The sequence below is a fragment of the Bombus vancouverensis genome, chromosome 11 (genome assembly GCF_051014615.1).
Source record: "Bombus vancouverensis nearcticus chromosome 11, iyBomVanc1_principal, whole genome shotgun sequence".
NCBI lineage: Eukaryota > Metazoa > Arthropoda > Insecta > Hymenoptera > Apidae > Bombus > Bombus vancouverensis.
This window is the reverse complement of record NC_134921.1, coordinates 7,539,495-7,564,146: the sequence shown is the minus strand read 5'-3', so window position 1 is coordinate 7,564,146 and position 24,652 is coordinate 7,539,495. Positions and strand designations below refer to the sequence as shown.

The 24,652-nt window shown below is 38.8% G+C and overlaps 2 protein-coding genes and 1 long non-coding RNA gene across 4 annotated transcripts in view; all 3 read left to right on the top strand.

Annotated features, from left to right (window-relative positions):
- The first annotated feature begins 286 nt into the window (after positions 1-286).
- On the top strand, positions 287-6,766 carry LOC117153209 (uncharacterized). The gene is made up of 10 exons (XM_033327010.2): positions 287-470; positions 2,036-2,388; positions 2,810-3,017; positions 3,236-3,405; positions 3,537-3,732; positions 3,839-3,993; positions 4,073-4,256; positions 4,378-4,706; positions 5,559-5,754; positions 6,081-6,766. The coding sequence occupies exons 2-10, from the start codon at positions 2,146-2,148 to the stop codon at positions 6,161-6,163; spliced, it is 1,764 nt and encodes a 587-aa protein (XP_033182901.1). The 5' UTR covers positions 287-470; positions 2,036-2,145; the 3' UTR covers positions 6,164-6,766.
- Positions 6,767-9,456: 2,690 nt separating this feature from the next.
- LOC143303355 (uncharacterized) lies at positions 9,457-12,560 on the top strand. Its single transcript, XR_013059546.1, has 2 exons — positions 9,457-11,120; positions 11,184-12,560. It is a non-coding gene; the product is annotated as an uncharacterized LOC143303355 (long non-coding RNA).
- A 5,099-nt stretch (positions 12,561-17,659) lies between these two features.
- Positions 17,660-24,652, top strand: part of LOC117153179 (uncharacterized) — a 140,188-nt gene continuing 133,195 nt past the window's right edge. For both annotated transcript variants that reach the window (XM_033326948.2, XM_076622694.1), the window contains exon 1: positions 17,660-19,166. The gene's annotated coding sequence lies outside the window, so the exon portion shown is untranslated. The remainder of the gene's footprint in view (positions 19,167-24,652) is intronic.

Below are 24,652 nucleotides of genomic sequence, written 5' to 3'. Positions count from 1 at the left end.
ATAATAGGCCTGTCTCGAACTAATCGACCAAATGTTATTAAATCATCGTCTAAAGCGGGAAGAACATTAATCGATGTTCGTGAACACACGTATCCGCGTTGTGGATATTATCATAATGACAGAATCGATTACTTACAATCGAGCAAAGTGTACCGAAAATACAGTCGTTCGTGAAAGCGTCATTATAGTTTTCGCATACAAATAACCATCCCTGTACACGCCTCCTCTGCTAGAGTGTTGGGTGGGGGAATGGCGTATCTACAGGCGGGCAGAAGTTAAATGGTTTGCAACAGAAACTCGTAGTCTGTCAGTGAAAGTCAGTTAGTTGAGTAAGCTTCGCCAGTTCTGTGTCGTTCGTCGGTTCGTGGTATTGCGACTTTTCCCAAGTACATCACGTCTAAGTCGAAAACAACGACTCGAGTCCTACGGCTACGCACTAACATTTGCACCGTGTATTCAAGATCATCAAGGTTTGCACGTTTTCCTACGTTTTTCTCTATTTGACAAGTGTATTTTATCGACGCTGGATCGTCCCCTTCTTAATCGATCGCCATCAATATCGAAACAAAAGATATTCACTATATCAAAACCGGTTTGCAATTTTACTTGCATAAAAGTAAATAAAATCAGAAATTTGATTTTCCTATGCAACAGGTCAGCCGAGTAACGATCGATCGATCGATGGAAATTATAAACTTATATAAAGTTCTGCGTCGAGATCATAGATCGAAAGTTAGACAGTACCTATTTTCGAATAATTTTGATTTACGGTCGATCAAGTGTTTCGAATGTATTTGACATAAACAGATGTTTATCGCGTACTTGCATTCGTCGCGAAGGCAACGTTTCGTGGGTTTATAAGAGGCTCAACATCGTGATATCGTAAGTTTGCTATTGCTCGTAACGAATAATAAACGTGAAACAGCGAAAACTAAATCTCTGTCTGTCTGAGTCGCCGCCAATGCCTAGCGAACGAACGTTCATCCTCAGGAAGCTATCGCAAAATGTTATTCGAGGCCAAAGCACCATCTGGCGTTCCAAATGCGTAGGTGTAGAAGCTTCAGACGGCGCAGGATTATTCGTACTTTTCAGAAAGTTCAATGGTCTCTCGATCGAAATATTTAACATCGATTTATTACACAATCTGTTTCAGCCGATGCGATATATGGTACGATACCAATGATAACATCTTTGATTCTCCGAGAGCTTGTTTACGAACAAATTGAGCGCTCATTAATATCTGGTTTAATACTGTGACATACAAAATTTATAAATAATAGCTTTCTTCGATGGTAGCAGTTTATTATGTAAGACAACGTTGAATGAAGCAGAGTCATAGTCGACAACTGCAAGTCATTTGGTAGACTGTTCCTCGATTTACCGCGATAATATACGAAGAAGCCACTATATTTACGTATGGCTGAGAATAAGATAACATCTAGACGAGGTGTGTTAATGTCGATAACCATGTTGTACTTTGATCTTCTACTTATTCTTCACTGGCAGTTCGTCGTTCTATTGATTCAGATTCTTTCGATCCGGCGCAAACAATTCAATCTACTGATAAACGTAGCCCGTTTGTTATTCCACAGACATTCTTACAGACATTACATTCGGTCTGTTCGTCGCAGTGTAACTTGTTCTATCGGTATATGGTAATGCAATCAACAAACTGGCATAATTATTTATACATTATTGTTGATATCTCACACCTCGAAGGACTTCCTGGAAGAAGCTTGATAATCATGAACAAATGGATTACCAGGAAAAGATTATGTTGTTCGTTCGGGATTAAAATTTTATTAACTTCTGTAATCGTTTCGTATAATTGTAAGATCTCGATCTAGATGTTTACGCGATGTATATTGTTGTTGTATGTATTTCTGCTCTCAACGTTCTGCGTCTTCGTTCCTCTTAGCGTCAAATCAGTTGACCCACATTAAATCGCGTGTGCCTTACTCGGCACACGTTATTCCCATAGCTAAAAAATCATTTTTATACGATTCAACTGTCATCGTTTTTATCTCTTTTCCAGAGCGTACCCGTTCGACGTGATCCCATAAACTGCTAAGAGTTCGTTAAAGTGTTACTATTGAACTATTAATAAATTATTGGAAGATTAGGATAAAATATTGCGTGGAAATAATGACGGGCGTCAGGCAAATTTTTCGTTGCACTCGAAGACTAAGCCAGATATCGGAAAGCGGGACGAAAGTTGCAAACCAGTTCGCGAGACACACTTCTACACAGGCGCGACAGAAGATCATGGAGGATGAAAATGGAAAAAAGATTTTCTTGTCGCCGTTCGGCGAGTTCAAGCCCACTGAGATGCTCGTTCAGGAATACATCTGGAAAAATGCTACGAAATTCGCTGACAATATTGCGCTGGTAATGTTATAAACAAATTATTACAATTTCTTTTTTTCCCGTCTTTATTAGAGCAGTTGTGAAAGGATGGAACAATTTCTTTGTTACTGTTATAAGTCACAACAGTCGTCTGTGGGAGCGATGATAATAATTAAATGCGATAAGCACGAGTAACTCTTAAAGAGCGTAGCTTGTACGCGCTTACATTCTTACGTTCGTTGCATACGAATAAATTTTAAGATTACTAATATTGTATGCAAATACGTAATACGAGTATGATCATAGAAATCAAGTTAAATCAAACGATTTTTAATTGTTACAACATAGCTACAACAGTTGCTGATTAATATAATTTTTAGTAGCTACATATTTCAAAATGACGCAAATAGTAATTTTCTATGCTAATTCGATGACTCTAATGCAATCGATGTTACTATATTAGGAGTGCTCGGTGACCGGAAGGAAGTATACGTACAGCGAAGCGAAGGATGCGACTAATTATATCGGAAGAAGTTTGATAAATATGGGTTTGAGAAAGGGCGACGTAGTGGCTTTGATATCGCCCAATTATCCGGAAGCGATTTTAGGTACTATCGGTATCCTAGAAGCTGATCTTATTGTTACTACAGTGAATCCTACCTATACGTCTGGTGAGTTGAATCCATTACTGATTCAGCAATAAATTAACTACTTAATATACATTTGCGCTAGTATATTTAAATAAGTATGCATATGTAGTAAAATGTATTTGCATATTAAATTATTCGATAAATGAAAAAAAAAGAATTAATTAACATAATTTCATTAGCAATTCTGTTTCTGTTCTGTTTCTGCAAATCATTGCCAATTATTTTCTATTACTAAACAGATGAAATAAAGAGGCAACTGAAGATTGCCAACGCGAAGGCGGTCATTACAGTGGCAGAAATTGCACCGATCGTACTCGAAGCTTCGAGAGATATCCTCGCATCTGGAGGACACTTGGTGGTTATCGAGGATGGTAGCGGACCTATTCCCGATGGTACCGTGCCGTTTAAGGTGAGAACTAAAATTGATCATAGTGTCGAGCACCTCGGATAAATTGATTGAATTCGAATTCGTAGGCGTGAAACCATTTGGTATAATCGGTACGAGTTGAACGTTGGCTCAAGATAACGAAACTTTTATAGGATCTCATTGCACGTGGCAAAACGTTACCGCCTATAACCAGTTATCAAATGTCTCCAAACGATTTGGCTGTTTTACCATTCTCCAGTGGAACGACAGGCTTACCAAAAGGGGTGATGTTGACGCATAATAATTTAGTCAGTAACATGCAAATGGTGGAACAGACGTGCGAAGAAAAAATGTGGCAAACTACAACGAGTAAGCATCGTTTATTATCGTTTATTATTACTTATCATCTTAGTATCGTAAACTTATTTGTTCGTTTAATATCGAACATCATTGACGAGGTTAATTATTTTTGCAGCCGACTTCCAAGAAGTATTACCTTTAATATTACCTTTCTTCCATATTTTCGGGTTAAACGGCATGGTGTTACCGCGTATCGCTTCCGGTGCAAAATTAATTACTATTCCCAAGTTCACGCCGGAACTATTTATTAGTGTTTTAATGAAACACAAGGTGAGAATTCTGGTAGAGTATATCTTTTATTTAGCAGGATATGTTTCAGGAATGTTTTCAAGAGTACTTTATTTCACAGGTGACGGGTCTTTACATAGTCCCACCGATACTTCTGTTCTTGAACGCTTGTACATACATAAAGAAACAGGTTTACGAAAGCATGCATCACTTTATCAGTGGTGCGGCTCCGTTATCACAGACGGACGTAGAAAATTTCTATCAAAAGTATCAGTTAAGCCCTGATCAGTTGAAACTCTGTCAAGGTAAGATTTTAACTCTATTCCTAAAATTTCTATTCTCGAATCTTTCGTGCTTCATTAAAGTTGAACTTCTTTTGACAAAATCTAAAAAATATTTATCATTTGCTTAATTTTTTTTAACAAGGATATGGATTGACGGAGACCTCGCCAGTTGTTACCTTGGATGTAGGTGATTCGAAACCAGGAAGTGTCGGAAGAAACATTGTTGGTTGCGAGGTACGACTAGTCGATCCAAGTACGAATGAAGATATTTCTGAACAAGGTCAAGTCGGTGAAATATGGGTCAGGGGGCCTCACGTTATGAAAGGTTACTTAAACAACGAAAGTGCCACGAACGAAATGATAGTCGAGAATGGCTGGCTGAAAACCGGGGACATTGCTTACTATGACAAAGACTCCAATTTCTTTATCACGGATAGAATGAAGGAGTTAATCAAAGTTAAAGGATTTCAGGTGAATGACACCTCCATTCATAGAATTAGTACATAATATATCAGTCTTCCTTACGTGGTAATCCTATTCTAATAAGTTTGAAATATGTTATCGAGATCATCATTCTGGACAACTTTTCCCTATCCATGTCACTAGTTTCCGAGATATTCGCAAAAAGCTTCAATTAAATTTATTTTCCACTCATCCCATACTCATACATGCCAATCATTCTTCATGTAGATAAGAAAAGATATATGACTATGGTAACGCTAACATGACTTAATTTTTATTTCACTTAATTCTGTGACTGTGTCGAAAAATTCGAGTACTACCATTTATCATTATTCATATGTACTATCAAACATACTTTTGTGTATAAAATGTATGGAACTCGTAAACAATATTAAGTTGGTTGTATTACAGAACTTTTACTTTGTCGCCTATATAATTTTGATAATCGAATAACTGCATTTTTCGATATAATTACATAGTATTAATTATAATATGTAGCGATAAATGCAATAATTATAAATTGTAATATATATATATATATATATATATATATATATATATATATATATATATATATTCTTATTAATAGGTAGTCTATACAAATATTCATAGGAATTTTCTAATTAAACATTGATGTATGACCAGTTACGTTTTTATAGTTATGTAAAGCGTATTGCATTTTACTAATTCTTTTGATCTCCCAAGGTCAAAGTATTGAGTCATACGTCGCGTCGCATGTTTTCTGCACGATACAAACTTTATTAGTACATTCTTCTATTAGTATATTCTTAAGCGTTCATTTCTTCATAAAAAACACCAATTTTTTATCTTTCAAATTTTATCTTTAAAATTTTGCGTCAGGTACCACCAGCTGAAATGGAAGCTGTACTAAGATCGCATCCAGACATCCAGGAAGCAGCTGTGATCGGTGTGCCGGACGAAAGATGCGGTGAGATACCGAAAGCTTTCGTAGTGACGACGAAAGGGTCAAAAGTGACTGAGGAAGATATTAAAGATTTCATTAAAAGCAAAGTGTCAGAATACAAACAGCTGCGAGGTAAAGTTTTTCAGTTTACGTTTAATGCGAATGTAATCTATGATGTCATGTTTTGTATATAAAAACGATTAACGTACCAATGAATACATCTATCTTTCTCCTGTTACATTATGTAAATTTTCCAGTACATAAAGTAAGTTTTTTAAAGTAGTTAAATAGTATCGTAAAACTTTATATATATATATTCTATTAATCTATCATTATTTTACGTTCAACCTGTTTTTGATTGTTTTTTTTTTACGATACAAATTTCGTTTAATATTGTAGTTCTTATTTACCTGATCGATAATGTAAGGTAATCGAACGTGAATTTGTAATAATTTCAGGAGGAGTTACCTTCATAAATGAGATACCGAAGAATGCGAGCGGGAAGATCTTACGATCGAAGCTGAGGAATGAGTGCATATAATAAAAGGTTGCTTCTAAGAAAGACTGAGGAACCTCATGCCAGGCCTTGCTGACAATCAATACCATTATGGGATCAACTATTAATTAAGAACGGAATACGGTGAATTGTTTTTGCGAAGTTAATTTTCGTGATAATAGCAATCGTATTGACTATTACGTTGTTATGAGACTGAAAAATGTTAATTTTAATTGGCCAATAACCACGCGTGCAATGGATCTCTTGCGAGCGAATACTTTCACGATACTTAATTTTTATCGTTTATTTACTTTCCTTCCTTGCAATCTTAAGAGAGAGAGAGAGAGAGAGAGAGAGAGGCGGAGGAGGAAAGAAAATGAACTACGATTTTACTTACTAGTATAAGAAAAAAAGAAACGTAATTGCGTATGGGCATGGTTGCAAAAAGCGATTTGGAAGATCATGCATTTTATCTTTAATGCCATTTAATATATTACCGTTCCAACCGTTTTTGTGGTGCTATTTGTGACAATGCAATTAATTCTACTGTGACTTAGATAGTTTTTAGAGATATTTGATTTTTACGGTGATTTATGCCAGAGAATAACCAATTAATTAAGCAATAAAATGTTTTATAGCTGATATAAATGAAGCTTCATACTATAACTCCTTCGTCAGTCCTTTCCTTGATCGTATTTTACAATTTGCATTTTAAAATATATCGTTCCGTTTCACGAGAATACATTTATTATGCGGACATACATTGAATCAATAAATAGTTCATATAAATGGGTAAATAACAGGTATATTTCTCCTTTCTTTAAAAAATATTACTGAACATTTTATATAACTCAGTATATGCAAATTACATCAACTCTGTTTCTATTTAGCGGCTACTCGGGATCGGAGCTGGTATATTTTCGAAACAGTTCCTTTTGGAATTATTTTCTGGGTTTCGAAATAACTTAAAATAACTTTCATCATCACAAATTACCAACGAATATCCTTCGAGGAACAAAGATTAGTAACAGAGGTAGAAAATATCATTTTACAAAATATGGTCGAACTGACTACCTCAATAAATTCTTATGTAATCAATCCTGGAGTAAAATATTTTCTCTTGTTCATATACTACGGTATAGCGATTTAAAGATGCTTTGGAGGAAACTTTGTGTAACATTGTGTAACATTATTACTGTACACGATTCCCCTCGAATAGCTTCATTTCATTATTCAATCTCTATATTGACAGTTCTACCAGTTCCTTATCACATATTCCGTATGAATTCTACGGTAATCACCATAGTGAATTCTACCATCTTGCCGAAAATTAAGCTTCCACGTGTGAATTTCCATGAGTTTGTTCGTGCCGCCATTTAATCCCTTGAAGGCTGCAACTACGTCGTTCTGCAAATGCATCTATCGTTCGTAGAGATTTGCTTTCGCGCTTTGCTTTCGAGCATTCCTTCCATCTGCTTCATAGGTAAAGGTTCTCCGGTCGACGCGACGTTCAGCATAAGGGGTGGGGGAGTAAAGCCTCGAGCTGCTTTTCACCCCTAATGTGTGGTTCTAAGTGCGTGCCTCATCCCCTTGGGGAAGGTTTTGCAACCATGTTTAATATTATTCGCGGCGTAGTAGTGCATCGAATTGATAAATAAGAAATATGCTAAATTCTGTTCTGTTGTTCGCGAGAAAATTGGCATTTCTCAGATCGAAGATTTATAGAACGAGAAAAGCAAAATGGAAAATGTCGAATTACAGATTTTTGGTTTTTACGATTATTAAATACAGAAGTTAATTATCAAGATAGAGGCATAATTATAGATTGCTATTTATTTGCATTGTTGATGTATAATACATATTGTACATAGTATGATAGTAATGCTTCTCATAGGTATTCATCGTAGGATAGTTTTCAATCTCTCAGAAGGAAAACTGAGATCAACTACATCGTTTCATTTGTCCACATAATTAGCGTTGAACTAGAACAAATTACTTCGTTTTCGAAAGTTGTAAATTCAAGATAAGTTTTAAAAAACTAATTCTTGCGACATTATCGCTCTTTTCCGCATTTCAATTTATGAAGTTGATTAATGTGGTCGCCGCCAGTTTCAATTACGAAGCGAAGTAATCAACTTGTTTTATTACAATTTCCCAATACATTATTATCGCCCTTTGTGATAAAGATATTTCTTAAAATATTCCATTGTTTCTAAATTTGCGTCCGCAGCCGATAGCTGTGTTTTCGTTTCCAATCGGTTACAGTAAATACACCGTTAGAAAATTAAGTTTTCGAAACAAGCGACTACCGCAGTGTCGGATACCTCGTCGATCGTGAACCGTAAAGTTCGTCTCGCCTGGAAACGTCCGGGGAGACCGTGGAGACTCGGCGTAAACGGTCGGAATTTATCTCACGAGCGCGTTCAGTTTTCCGAACGATTCAACGGAACGCTTCGCGTTTCACATTCGATAGGTGGAAATAACGTTGCCCGGGTGGAAATGGACGCAAACAAATCAATTGGTCCCGAATGAAATCAAACAAACGCGCGAGACGTTTCAGTGATTCGACGAGCGCCACCTTGGTCTTTGTTTCTCTTTTCTTCTGGCATAGTCTGATCGAGAGGATAGAGAATGAAAAATAGGAACGAGCAGGCTGCATCGTCGTGACATTTTTTCTTGCGCTCTGTATCTCCAATTGCTTCTTCTTTCTTCCTCTCTTTCTGTCTGTTCTTTTAATTCTGCCGACACCCTAGTAGTCACGCTCTAGTAACGACAGATGGTTTCGTTTCGCATTGACCGACAGTGCAATGTCCATTGTACCACTCTTTTCGTTTTAATCATCGCTATGGACAACTTGATACAATTTGTTGGTATCATTGGCGATTCGAGGAAATGGAGAACACTGAAAAAGAGATTGTATCGTTGAAATTGAATAGCTCAGGAATGTAAAAATACCAACACCAGTCTGTTACTCGTCGCGTATAGGTGACACACCCTGGAGGGAATTAGTTGCAAGTTTTCGCGGTTGAGAAGAGACGCCCTTCTTGGAACTTTGTCCCGATGGAAAGTTGGAAGTTGAACCGTCCCGAGAGCTGTATTCGGCGTTTTACGCAGTGCGAAACACTGTCAGTTAAACTCGTATCGCTGCCTGAAAGAGTTATGCCCCTGTAACAATGCTCGTAGCGTTCATGAGTGCAAACTGGGTTCAGCTTTGCTTCTCCTTTAACTCCGTTTAAGAATAGAATCGAGGAGAGACGAATAGATTAATTAAGAACGATGACGTGATATTGTACTTGGAATCGAATGAAAAATAATATATTATATACAAACAGTTGTATGGGGAATTTTGAGCACTACTAAACAGAAATTTTCACTTTCAGGTGCAATTGAATCTAAACGATCGCTGCTCGTTCAGCCAGATGGAAGGTCCGCACAAAAAGATCGAGACTGTGCTGGTGGCGGTGTTCCGGATAAATTTATTTTAAGTGTCCTTCTGATGGCAGAGCTCGATTCACCGTCTTCAGATCAAAGAAGTAATAACAAGGAGGGACTCGTCGAGCAAGTGTTCTCGGTAGGGATGTGGTAAGAATTCATTTCTTCGTGCCCCTTTTCCTCTTATTCCCTTTATTTTGCAGTGACCCGCAGTGCTGCGTCAGAAGTGGTTGAAAAAGAAAGAGACGCTAGCAGAAAGCGTGAGAAGAAACGAGGTTTCCGGGCGCATATGAAATGCACCGACAGAAGATGGGGGAAAGCATCCGTCACTGTTTTATTTTCGGGGAGGCGCGAGCCAGATGTTGCCAGGGCTGGGTTTTATTAGACTTCAAGCTTAGCTTTTGTACTTCTATTTTCCGCCTCAACTTCCACATTGGTTTGATTTAACCTTGCGAAGGTCATGGTTCATGTGGCAAATATACATATGTAAAATCTTTTTGCAAATATTTTTACATAGATACGTAAAGTTTGCGGACGAAGATTAGCTGCTATACATATACATTATGTGTTCATCGCTTCAAACTGGAGATGAGAAAGGTTAGAAGATAATGGAAGGTCGAAAGATTCGAGGGGGAATGAAAAGAGGAAATGAAAAAGGGGATGCAAAGGCTGTAGAAGCAAGGAGAAAAAGGAATGATATAGAATAGAAAGCAAAGTAAAGAAAGGAAAGTGTGTAGAGAAGGGCAGACAGGGACTTCATACTATAATGTCTACCTTTGTTTATATTAATTACGGAATTTAAGTAAGAATAATTTGTAAATCCTACCTTTCCATTATCCAAGTCTAACACGATGACGAAGTCTCTAATCTCTTCCCTTTGAACCACTGTAAATACATCATCCTTTTTAATAAAGTTTCGGGCGCTGAACTTGCCAGCCCAAAGAAATCTTAAGTCAATAAAGATACGAAGTTGAATAAGTCTTTGAAACTTCTCAAAATAAAGTTGGCTATAACGTTTTGAAACAGAAGCAAAGTGTATGACCTGCGAATAAATTACATCAACCCCTATGGAGTCATTAACGTTCAAAAGGAACACCTAAATCCTTCTCTCGATAACCTATCGAAGAAACGTAGAATCAATTTCGAAGATCACTAACCGGACAGTTAATCTATCCTCCAGAGTCCATAGATCAGATCTGGGTAATAACTAATAGAATGTACGACCCGAATGTTACTCCTTTGTTCTTCGTTCTATCGACTGGCAAGGGTCAATTAAATTTCAGCAGAAAGGGGCTAGAAAAAAAGGATGGATCGAGCGTGATTCGCCGGAAGCGATTTCTTTTGGAGGGAATCGCTTTGAGAGAGACGACGTGTCGACGAGCTTTGAACGCGAAAACGGGGCTGAGGCTTGCGAACGAAGGCAGAGGGCGAAGAAAATAGAAAACTGGCCTGTTAGCTAGTATATGTATGAGCTCGGGTCCTTTGGGGCTGACGTCGAAAAGAGTACAGGGCCGTGGCCACGGGGGCGCAAGCTGACGAAGGGGGACGAGGTCGGGAACGGACGAAAAAGGTAGAATTGAATTCACTGTCGGTAACGGGCAAGGGGTGATACGGTGCCATTATCAATTTACAGGGATCAAAGGCAGTGCCACACGACGCTAATTAGTCCGGTGCAACGTGACGGCAGAATCAGCCGTCTACAGGTTTCGAATGGTTGGATGTGTTCCTACGAGAGGCCGAGCGAAAATCTAATTGCGGGCCGGACCTGGCTCGCAAACAGCTTTTAATGATTTTCGGATAGATAGTTTCGGATAGTAGTTGACGGAGAAACGGTTAATTAAATGGCGATGGAAGCCCATCGGTCTTTTTTCCAATTGCGAACTAATGTGCTTAGTTTGCATTTCTAAAAGTCGAAAGATATTTTAATGTCATTTATTTACCGAATTTTATTCATTTTCAAAGGAGAGGAACATTGCTGACACGAATTCCACAACCTTCAGTAGTTTTCAAATGGCTTTGGAGTCAACTTTGATACGGTGATACGAGTTCGATAACTCTTGTACTCTGTTGGTAGGTTTTGACTTCGACGATCTGATTTCTATGCTTTTCACGAATTTAGACTCACCTGGATTCGATAATTCTTCAGTGCATTGAAACGAGTACGACTGCCAATCGCCCTACATTGACCATCACCTGTGATTCGAAGATATTTTATGCAGTATGTTTGTTTGTTTGTATACGTTTTAGGTATGACACTTTGATAAGGTTTCATCATATAGTTCATGGAGTTTTGTCACGACAGCGTGATCCCCTGCTTAGATAGCAATGAGGACAGAACTACCGGAGAAATAATGGAGCAATCAGGGTGACGGAGAGCGAAACAATCCGGAATTTGTTACCCCGGTAAACTCTCTTCTTTCTTGTTTTTCAACTTCAGCTGGACGTACCGGAAATTACAGCCTGGTGCCCTTCGATTTCTTCCATCTCCGGTCGAGATGCAGCGAGTCAATGTGTGAGTTCAGGTTTCTAGTGGCTAGGATAAACCACGTTGCACAATCTAAGGAAACGATAACGTGGACATCAGTGTGTATCCCGGGTGAAATTCCTGCCTCGATTTCTCTTTCGTTCTTCTTTTATCGTTTTCGCGTCACTGACTTGTTTCTTTCCAAGTGATATATCTCTGCAGTACATAATCCCTCGGAAAACTTTACCAATTGCAAATTGTTCGTTCTGATTTATTAGTCGTGTATTATTTTATATTATGCGTAGTATTTTTACTCGAAGTAACGTTGTATCACGTAAGATTAATATTATCGATCGTTTTATTCAAGTAGCGGACAAGTCGAGAGGTATTATTCTAGAAATTTTTCAAAGAGAACGATCACTCTGGTATCAATAGTCGTTTATCATGAACTGTTCGACGATATTCAGGCGACGTTGGCCATTCGCGACCAAAGTTGAAGTTCCTGAACACTCTGCCTCTCTCCTAATAAATCAATATTGACAGGGATGTTATATTTTTCTTTCACCATCTTCCAGACGTTCCAGGCGAATATCACATTCCATCTGTATCGCGTTTTCCCTCGCGTTCCTTCTGTTATTATATCCGACCAGAACACGGGAAACCTTCTCGATGTTTTTTCGATCCCAACGCGTTTCCATAATTTTCTTGGAATTGAAATCGCTACAGTTTTGTTGTTTTCCTTTCTCACCTATTTGCCACAAGGCGAACCAAATTCCATCGGAAACATACACGAAACGAAGCTATGATTTTAAGCGAGGACAAATGAGAAACGTTCGCCAGCAACTTGTACTAATTTTCATAATTACAATATATGGCCTGAAAACTGCGTTTGTCGGCGACAGTCGATAATAAATTACCGTCGCACGAAGATAGGATTATAGATGGACGGTACGAGTTTTTGCAGATCCTACCAGTGAGTAATTAATTTTCAACCAGTAGATAGAGGAAGAGAGAGAGAGAGGGGGGGGAGAGACGCACAAGCAAGATTTTAAGGACATTCAATGAGAGAGATGAACTCATCTCGTTGATACGAAAGAGAACCTCACTAATTCCGGTTGACTCAACTTTAACGTCATTTTGCATATAATTTGTGACTTCATTACTCTCTCGTCTAACTTTACGAAATTTGCATTGTACCGCGAAGGCATATTAAATTAAACGATCAGAAATATTTCGTCCAGTCGGTTGACAGACCACGGAAGTCCGTCGAAAAGTTCGATATTACCAAAACTTCTGACCCGGCATGATGTTCCATTTGAAACGTACCATTCTCGATATTCGCCCCTGTCGAGAAAGAAATTTTTTCAAAGCCGCGCAGTCATAAATCTAGCTTTCTGGAATCGCGCAATATTGCTTCGAAGTTAAAGCTTCCATCTCGCGATCCATCTCTAACGGACACCATCGAAAACGAACATTCGTCACAGCTATTGAAATACATGTCATCAAGAACGAAATGCAAACCAGCACCGGTAATCAATATTGTTCTGGATCCGTGCTAACGACTCGAAAAACTTCGAGTACAGCCATGTCATAGCAGACATGGCAACAATACTTTGTCAAGCACTGAAGCAGCGAAAATATTTCTTTTCTTTTGGCCTCGACCGATATGTTACAACAGGAGGACCGTTTCATTACGTTCCATTGTGTCCCCGTGCCTTCGCACCCGGTTCGTCGTTTCATTTCGGAAACAGGACGCAACGAACCCTTTTGCCCTGAAATTTCGCTTTAATTGCAGACAAACTAATGTCACCGGATGAGCATGTTCCACAGGCGTTGATTGGTACGTTCACCACTTATCCGTGAACGCGGTGATCGGCCGAACGAAAATTATGTGCAGAATATGGTCTCTGCATGGCGAATTTTAAAATTTCAGTCTTGTGCGAGTTTTGTAATTTTTGAATCGCGAAAGTTTTATATCGTCAGTTTATATAAATCTCTTTCGCGTGTGTCCACAAATCGGAAAGCAAACAGTTTGAAAATTGAACAAATTTTTTGGGCGATCTGATTTCTTCGGCAAATCTGAGAATGTGTTTGAACAAAGTTTATTGGTAACCACGAATGAAATGTAGTTTAATTCTTCTCTTCCTTTTTTTTTTTTTTTTGCGCCAAGGTGTGAAAGTAGTTACGGAGTTGAAGCTCGGAGGGAAACCAAATGAAAAGATTCGATCGTTGGAATAGAATTAGATCTTGCCAGCCGAGAGCAGCCTCCGAATCGAAAACGAATTAAGAGAATTCGCAGCGTCGCGTCGTGGCAATTCTCGTTCCTTTCCTTCGTTTGTTCCACGCCATCGATACGTACGAGTGACGTTTACATTGCAAAGTGGCGCGCGTCATGGTACACGAGATGAATACCGGCGAGGCCACTGAGACAAATTGATTTGATTTGAAACGAGGGAAGAGACGATGAAACAAAGAGATACGTATAAAAAGAGAGATACAACATCGCGTGTTGGAAATTCCTCGGACGAGAATATTTCGGAAAATTTTCCATTTCCACGAATCCCGATCGTTCTACCTTGCTTTAAATAACAACACGTTCGTTTCTTTTCTCTACGATATATGTAAGTGTACCGGTGGGACTTTGATGCCGGTTCGTATTAAATTCTCCGGTGAATTCCCTGGTCGCGTAGAAAGGAAATTGCGAATCTCGAATCGACCGAGGCACCGGCGGTCGTCAGAGGTTTAAGGGTCAACGTGACGTCATAGAATGGACCGGAGCAAGACGATGGACGGGTGTACGATGAATAAATTACGAGGACAGTGACACGAAACCAGCGAGATGAGTGGCCAAGATAGTGGACCGCTCTATTTTTGAACTTGGTTGGCCCATCCTCCCTCCACTGATCCATTTTTTTTATTCTCCACGCAATTATTCAGCCCAAATCTTCCGTACAAATATGTACACACACCTTTATTTCTTTGGTCGTTCGGAGAGAGTAGACTAGAAGTTTTCGTATATTTTATTAAGAAAGAGGAAGCTTCGGCAAAGAAACTGTTATAAAATTCCGATGTAACAACTGTTGATCAATCACTGCAAAATCAATGATATCAGAAACAGAGTTAGAACAGTGTTTCGTTCAAGTTGCATCGAGCGATTAATAAATTTTACAGTCGAACACGTCGGGTTACACGTCATCGTTTAACACGTACAGGACGTATTTCCTCCATTCACAAGTACGCTTCAATAGCGAGACGTATTCACGTGAAAATCAAGTTACCACAAACTGCAATTGCTATTGAATAGCATAACAGGCAAACGTTGCATGATTAACGAAACATGTAAGCGAATAGTTAGAGGTCCGTGAGGCCCAAAAAATCGCAAGCTTGGAATGGAGAAGGAAGAAGAAGGAAATCAATTAAATATAATAATTCATTCCTTTGAGCAAAATAACAAGTTTCGATGATAACAGTTTTTAGAATAAAAGGATGCAACGATCAGATTTCCTGCGGTGTTTATCCAGCAATTCGTATTCCAAAGCTTGCCTCTGCCATGGCAATTCCCATTTTTCGCGCGTTGTACTGAATCATAGGCGAGTGATCGAAACAGAAAAAAGAAAGAGAGAAAAGGGAATTAAAGTTTTCCATCTCCAGCGGCGTCTTTGACGAACAATCGCGCTTTATTTCGTTTATTAAACGGCCTCCGAACGAGATTGCCAGCCGTGTAGCATCCCCGCCACACGTTTCTCCATCCAATCGACGCAGAAACTACGGTTCGGAGCCACCACTCTGTTCTCCGAGTCTATCCAGTATATCCAAGTTCGTCGGATATTTCCGACTGGATATTCCTTCCGGTGCGCGTCACGGTGGTCGACCATGCTTCTCTGCTGTGCACGCTAAATCATTGCTAACGCGCCTGTCACGACTGGATCCCAAAGTTATGGCATTCGATGCAGAGCAACGGTCACCGGTTCGTTACAATGTACGTGATCTTCATACGTATAGAGAAGTACCGATGATTTCAGAGTGTGTTTGCGACATTTCGTTGGTTGCGCTCTAACATCTCAAGTGATCAAGAAATCGATCTCGAGAGAGATACTTGGGTATTTTCAAGATACTTGAAGAGAAACTTGGCGGTACACGCGTTTCAAGGACAAGCAGGAAAGTGTTAGTCGAGCGTATAGAATCTTCTTTATCCACAGTGGAGGACCGATTTCTAGCCGACGTGCGGAAAGTCCTATCGCTGAACTTACTTCCCGTCGCAACGCATAATAATTTAGTCCACATTCATATTCATAAATGGCGCATGCATATTCGCGATAAATTTCTCCGTGGAACCGGCACACCGGAAAGCGTAAATTATTTCCTGGGCAAATTGAAAGCTGCTGCGAGAGGCAGTTGCGTTCCAGAGGCTGCTTCACTGCCAGGTAAACGCGCGACGTATCGAATCCTTAGAGAAAGCTGTCGATTTCAGATGATCGGATGTTTGATCTAACAGCGCCTTTAAAACACATCGTGGTATCGTGATTTGTGTGACAGTATTATGTTTGAGAATCGTATTGTTATTCCATATAGCAGATTTCAGCTTGATTCGATTATCTTTTGGTATAACGAAGATGTGGATATAATATTACTCTTATATTTGTTCCCGTGGTTTGTCTGACGATTTTTTATTTTCCCGCAGCATTGTATTGTGATTTTATATACTAGTTTCGGAGATTACATCTTTAAGCGTCATGTAAGTATTGGATACTTGAAATACCAGAGAAATCGTGAAGGAAATTCTGTATTCCTTGGACATTTTCTTCTGCATTCCTTTCTCTGGTTTGTGCGATAGTTCCACTTCCGACGACTGTATTTTCGTATAGCAGGTTTGAATCTGATATAATAAATAAACTGTTCAAGAACTACACTGACGAACTTTACGAATGAAAAGATACAGAAAAGTAACGATGCTGGTTTGTATCAGCTCTCTATAATAAATCAATTTCTGTAAAGAAATTAGTCTATAATATTATAATTGTGGAGGTTATTCGATGTGTAAACAGAGAAAACACGTGGGTAATTGTAAGGCAGAAAATATATTTAAATAGAAGTGTAATTAGTAAGAATACAATTTGAGCTGGTCCAGATCCGCACGCTAGCTGTGTTACCCAATAACTGAAAACCCCGAAACCAACGTCGCCTGTCTACTGTTTATGGCCTGACTTCGTCGCAGTCTTTTGTCTACGCGCTGTCGATGGCTTCGGTGCTTGAGAAAACTGACTCGCTTGCAAGAAACAGAAGTCGACATGCTCGTCAATAAACTAAATCCGAATATATATTTCTATAAAGACAGCTAAAGAAATGGAACTCAAGTAGAAATTTTCTTCGCTCGCTAAATATTGTACCACGTGTTATATTTTAGATATTTTATATATTTTTGTATTGTATATATTTGTAAAATACATTCTACGTTTTTGGATTTAAAATTTGCTTACAAATACATAAACGTCTGCAATAGGCTAATCAAACTTCTACCAACGATCTTCAAAGATGCTTTTCCCGACAGAAGAAGCGACTCAAGAGTGACATCGATCCCTCGAAAACGAGTTCGAATCAGCCTCGGCAAACCGGAGGAGTTGATCTTTCATTGTGCTTTTTCCTTTTACCGTAGGGCTCACACTTCCGACTCTTTTTTCACTCTCTTGCGCTCTTCTTTTTACCAAGACAGCCAACGACCGAAGTATCTCGTCTTGAATTCTACCGAACTTTTCTCTGGGCATATAGGTGATCGTTGGTCTCTTGGATCCAATAAATCGCCGGTGTTCTTCCACCCTCGGGCGCGTCCTCTGTCTTCTTTCCACCGCTGGTTTATTTGCACGCCGCTTTTTCTATCCTTCACGCTTTCGCTTTATCCGTAGCTCGATTATACTCGTTCCAACGTCTTCTTTCGTGTTTTTCCGTCTTCGTTTCGTTCGTACAGTCAAACTTCGTCGACGAACGGGTTGGTACCTGCGTCTTTGTCGGCGTTGAACAAGGAAGGCGGAGAAAATGGGATAGAACGTTGGTTGGGTGAGAAAAGGAGGAAACCAGCGGGAGTCGTATCGGGGGTGGAAAGTGGAAGAGAGATGGGAAACGTGTCGGGGAAACAAAGACGAGGGGTAGCTTAAAGAGAGTAGAGAGAGGCGATCCTGTTTGGTGGGACAAGGCTGGCATTTGGTTGGATGGAGGAGATCGGTAAGAAAAGTAGGAATGGAAAAGATTGCAACGACGCTACAAGACGGAAGGAAGAATGGAAAGGAAGTGGAATTCTTGAAGAAATACGGAAGAGGAATAATAAACGTGAATAAGAAGATGTATTAGGAATATGGGAGGAGTTAGAGGGCTCGGGGAGAGAAGTCTGTAACCAAAAAAACCTGTAGGGGAAATTGGTTTTCTGGGGAGGATAAAATGACACAAAGAATCGAGAAACAAATAGAGTAACAAAAGGATCGTTTGAAGAAGCTGATGTGCAAAGGTCAATGGTCAAAGGAAGTTCGAACTGCAGTTAAAAGAAGGCAAGGAAGACAAGAAAGAAGAAAGAGCAGCAGAGAAATACGAACAAAGATAAATTAACGAACACGGTTAACAAACGCAAAAGGAAGAGAGATAGAAAGGGGTCGCTGGAAAAAGTGCCAAGTAACGAAGAAATGTCGGAAGAGGACGGTAAGAAGACGGCAACGTGATGAACAAGAGGAAGAATGAGGATGAAAGACGGGTGCAAAAGGGTGAAGGAAAACAGAGGAAGGCCGATGGGGGATAGGTAGCACGAGGAAAGGAGAAAGAGAAAGAGAGAGTTGGGGAAGGGGCGGAAGGAAAGAGCTTGCCGTCGAGTGGCGCGACAAGGAGGGATTGAGAATGGGGTTGAAAGTGGGGAAGCCGTGGAGAATCAGCGCACAGCTACACCCCACCGTGACGGCAGCGGCAGTCAGTCGTCCGCGCATCTTCGTTCGGTGAGGGTTTTGTGTTCGGTGGTGAATCGCCCGCTTCCCGTACCGAGTGTAGAGTCATCAGATTTGTCATTCATCGATCAGCTGATCCCTGACTAGTGGTGCGCCGACCTGTAGCCGCCAACCACCTCCAGTCGTAGCACCACTACCTGCGAATTTTTCTCTTCTCAAGGACTGCGAGTCGGTAAGTCGAGCAATCACTTTTTTAGTTTCTTTGCGAGCGTTCGATATTTTCTGCGTCACTTTTTTCCAATGTCACAGCAGTGACATAGATCAGCGCAAGATTTACGAATTCGAGGATACGTTAGAGATACGGTATAGTGAAAGTTCCGTGAATTCGAGATCGAGTAGAATTACTGTTTTGACGTCGTGCTTCGCTTTGGAATTAAAGAGAATTGTCGTACAAGCTTTGCCAGCGTGTAGAAAGGGGGTTGAAAGTTAGGGGCAACATGTTTGTTTGTCGGAACTGGGAGCACGAGCTCTAGTGTGTTTTCTTTTCTTTCCCTCGTTTTTCATCGGCGTGCGAGAGAAGCAATCGATACCCGATTCTCGAGATGTAACCAAGGACGCGCCATGGCTTATCCGCAGCGACACGTTAAGAATGAATGAATTGCGTATCATAGATTTTGTTTTATACTTCATAATTTTCTTATATTTTAAGCGTATAGATTCTTACTGCTTTACATATTGACGATAGCACAACGTAAAGAGAGCTTATTTTTAGTAGCTGAAAGATTTTTTTGTGACTCACTGGAAATATGTTTTTAAACTATATATAAACGTTTATCAATTTGAATATGTAATTAATTACAACAAAATATTGTTCATTCGCCATGGTAATAAACAAAACTATTTATCTGTAAAATACGAATTAAATTATTCATAAAAGAAAGATTAAACGGCATGTAAATATGAATTAATTATAAAAGGAAGATTAAACGGTATTCCTAACTGAAATGTGTATACAAGGTTCGAGGATTTCCTAGAAAGGACTTTCGCTTCAAAAAAAAATCTGTTTGTTTTGCTTGTGTAGGCAAGAACCGAAGCTGTGCTTGTTCTCTCTCTCTGTTTCCCTCGTTTCTGTCAATATATACAATGTGATCAATACTCAATTCCTATACGTAATCCATTCATTAAATTGCACGTACATATAAAATTAAATCACCTTGTTCTCTCTTGGAAATATAATATTTTTCCCTATTCGCTATTTATAGGATTATCTTTATTCGGTAATAATTCAACCATTTCGTAACAATAAAAAACATTAAGTTACATTATGCTATAATCGTTACCGTAACAATCTTCTAAAACATTTCTGCAAACTGTTTGTAATCTATTTTATGACTCGAACCAGGGTATAATTCCCTCTATTGTGCTACATTGCTGGACTCTTTACAGTCTCGTGCCCCCGTCTATTTCGCAACGGCAAAACTATGCTGTGTTAGCGAAACAGACGGCCGGAAACGTTTCGAATTGATGGGCGAAATTTTGGTCGGCATCAAGCCATAAAAGTCATTGTAATTTCTGTAACTTCACCACCACGTGTAACCTCAACTAATGAACGATTTCTAGCTGGGTCAAATGTAACGGAGAAACTCCGTTCCTCTGGTTAGACCCAGTAGAACGATTCTCTATTTCAAACACGAAGTATCTTTAGCGTCTGTTATAATATCTTCTAATTTAATTACGTTTTATTCCGTTGTCTCGTTATTAGATCTTACGGTGGGTCGCGAAAGTTTTTGGAACGCTTATCAAAGAAACCTTTTACGTGTATATTCCAAGTAAACCATTTTGAAACTTCGGTAGTATCGTAACGAAACGCTATTGTCATGATTTTAGTGGGAAACTTTATCATATAAAATTATATAAAGTGAAATTGGAAATTATTTTATAAAATAAAATAGTCATCTCGGGCGTACAATACACGTTAAAGATAGTTCCACTGAATATTTAATAATATATTAGATATTTATTAATATTAATATAATAGATATTTGACTGTCTCAGTAATTTAGTAATCTCTGCGAGATATAAATATGTTAAGTATCTCATGATTCCTATATATTTCTTCAGATTATCATGATAGTCGAGTCTAATCACATTGCTAACAAAATGTCAGAATATTTCTTTACAACCTACCTTCGATACCTACAAGTATTTGAATACTGCAGTGAGCAACGTTCTTAGCTTTATCATCAATTATATTTCTAAACGTAAAGTCATCCGCGATATCGTTCTAACTTATACAAATTTGCGGCCGTATTAATTCCAGGTCGTATAGCTCGTTTATAACTGGATGTATAACGGAGAACAGTGGCGGCGTCATTCTGACTGGTGATGTTCATCCACTCGAAACTAACGGTTTGCCCATGTAAATTTTCCCGTTGCCAATAATCGTTTCACCATGAGTATATTTACTATTCATCGTGAAATGCTATTCTAATCTACCATCATTGTCCCAGCGTATATTTATATTTCTGCCGATTCGATCGACGATCTATCAGCGTTTCGTTTGATTTTTGGAATGATTCACCTAGGCAAAAATATTCAAGTCGTGCAGCGGACCACCTTTTTTCACGGGCAATTTTTATTGTCCGTTTATATTCGACGCGAAAGTACACTCGAGACGATGATAGAAGAAGGCTGTTACCGAGGGTATAAAAATTTCTGCAACGACGATTTCTTCATAAGGGTTGAAGCACTATAACTGGCTGACCTCAGGCCGTAAAGATGTCTGGGAATAAAGGACGTTAGGAGGAAGTTATATTACTTTTATATAAACGAGAATCATGGAACAGAAAAATTGAGTTACCTTTCCCTAACAAGTATAATCGTTTACTTCATTCCCGAAGATATTCCCATTCGGAAATCGAATTCGCGCAAAATAATCATTTTCTGTATGGTTCAAATTAGTACTTGGTCGTTTCCTTTGATTGCAAGTTTCGTATACAAATCGAAGATTGGGATTTAATCGTTGGTAATAGGTTCGTACCACGTAATTGTCGTAATAGCGCTAATGAACTTTGGTTAAATACACTGCGGCCTTGTTTTTATGGTCAGCCTTGGAAGTAGTTCGCAAAAAGAGTTTCCGTGTTTTACGTAACTCGAGACCCCCTCCCAAAACGTGTACGAAGGATCTAATGAACGGTCGGTACGAGGGTCGAATCGAAAAGTGGAGTTCAGCTTGGTTGTCGCCTGGTGGAAATTGTTCCTGAGTTATACCGCGTTCAACTATCTCTCCTGCCTTACGGTCTACGGGATCTATGTACCTTGAACTTTTCGAAGTTTGCGCCCGACAGAGGAAGCGTGACGTGGTGAACAAGAAGTGGTGATCAATCGGCATTAAGGTCGGGGCTGTTTGACGAAGGAGGCTGTAAATGAACATGTCTGAACCAAAATAGCGATAGATTTCAGGGAGGTTGGGTGAATGTAATGATGTAAGTGGAAGACCTTCGAGCTCAAATGGAGTGTAGCCGAACACGATAAATTCATTGCTGGCAAAAGATTTGGAATTACTTTCTCAATCGTATCTTTATCGAGCCGTGCGCTAATTTTATTAGTAATACGATGAAATTAATACTAAAAGCATCAATACTAGTATCTTTTACTTTGATATAGTTTTTTTTTACCAAAGTCTTCTTCAAAATAGTAAATTTCTGAACTTACTTTTCTATAAATTTATTTAATTTGTTTTAATTCTTTTAGCTCATATAATGATTCTAAACATTTTCAATAGCGTACATCGAAGATTCGACGGAAAATGATATCGAAAAACGTATATCGATAAAAGACCTTTGATTATTGCAGTCTCGTAAAATTACTGTAGAGAATATTATTTAGCTCTTGATACTTTTATTAAATCACCATCATAAGGCTTTCTTTTGCGTCCTTTTTACACGCCATACTTTAAGTATAAATTTCCTATTTAATTAGCCAAGGTTTCTTCGTGATCGAAGCGTGAATAAATAAATGTCTTTTGCTACGTTCTGTTTTATTTAATTAGGATACCTTGTTACTACACGTTTGAATTTTAATGAACACACGCACATGGCTTTCTGTGCAGCCTTTTATTATAACATGGAAGGGAGAGTTCCCGCGTGGAAAATGAATACACTTTCCATAACGAACGCACCCTGATACGGCGCATAACTTCTTATTGCGGAAAATTGAATTTTTTAAATACCTAGCACGGTACGTTACAAAGTGACTGGCCACGACTTCGTTCTCTCTCTTTTTCTCTTTCTCTCTTTTGTCGGGATTATTTTTACCGTTACCAACCATATCGCTCTTTTTTCTCATTCCATCGTGCTTTTTAAAGATAAATAAAATAAATACCTATTAAGACGGTAGTTACCACGATGCGAATATTAATGACAAATTACGAGAATTAAAATTCAGCCAACAACGTCTTACTGGAACGTACAGGCGGGATCTAATGTTCTTTCTTTCTTTTTGCAAATTACGTCACGTTTTCCTACGCGATCGTTCATGATCCTGGATAATTTTTTAACATTCCTGTTTTGTGTAATAGAAATAAACGATAAAGGTATTCACGTTTGTACGTGCATAGAATTTTAAAAACTTTTTTCCATTTAAGATATAGATCCGGAATAATTTTCTGAAAAATTTTAAGCACTCTTTTGCTATCTTCTTTCTTTCTCTCTCGTTTCCTTTCTTTCTTTTTGAAAAGTAGATTTTTTAAGTACAGCCAGAGAATCCGGTAGATAATTTCAACTTGAAGACCATTTAGAAAGCTTACTACTACGATTTTCCGACCGCTTAACTTGTCATCATTTTTTCTCCCTTTGTTTCTACAGCGAATTTCTCGCGTAGCTGCTAGTAGGTTATTAATATCATCGGTGGAAACCATTACTCGAAAAATCAATGATGATAAATTCACAGAGGGAACGTGTTAGAGACGTTGGTTAACGATCGATGTTGGCAGATCGAGCGGCAGATTTCGCTCGATGCTATCGTTGCGGCGAATATTTCGCCTTGTTACCAAAAATTATAACCATTTTTATTCCCGGTGAAATAATACTGCGCAAAACAGATGATACAAATTTAGCGTGTTTTATACGAGTGGGTAACCAACAAGATATTTTATTGGGGAGCCATTTTCGTTGAAAAATTTCGGGTGTGTTGCGTGCTGGATTACGTTAAAAATATTTCGTTTAGTTTGTTCAGCTTTGTTCGGCCACGTTACGTCAATTCCATTAAAATACAATTTTATATAATATAAAATCATCGCTATATTCATCGTTTATAATTAAAAAAAAATTTAATATCCAATGTCTTGGAAAATTGAACACTTTTCTACCCTTATTTCGGTACATAAATTGCATCACCTAGTTTGGGACGCCGCGTAGGTCACAAACTAGCATTAAGAGCTTACCCGACAGCAAGAAAATTGTTTTCATCGTATTTTCCACTTTCGATACCATAAAGTGTCAGGAAGCGGACGCTGTGCACAGAGAAAGAGACGGATGCTGCGAAAGGATACTAGGTCCAATACTTTCGACTTGACCAAAAGTCAATGGATGGCCAAGAGAGTGAAAAATAATTTGTCAAGACGATGGTATAAAACCGATTGAAGTTCGAATGAGATTCGAGTGTTCGCGAGGCCGAAAGTATGCGACAGTTGTAAAAAGAGCCATGGAATAAGAAACG

Excerpts from the sequence above, each read along its gene's own strand:
- LOC117153209 (XM_033327010.2), top strand. The coding sequence starts at position 2,146 with ATGACGGGCGTCAGGCAAATTTTTCGTTGCACTCGAAGACTAAGCCAG. Across the intron at positions 3,406-3,536 it reads ATGGTACCGTGCCGTTTAAG|GATCTCATTGCACGTGGCAA; the intron begins GTGAGAACTAAA and ends AAACTTTTATAG. Across the intron at positions 3,994-4,072 it reads GTGTTTTAATGAAACACAAG|GTGACGGGTCTTTACATAGT; the intron begins GTGAGAATTCTG and ends TTTATTTCACAG.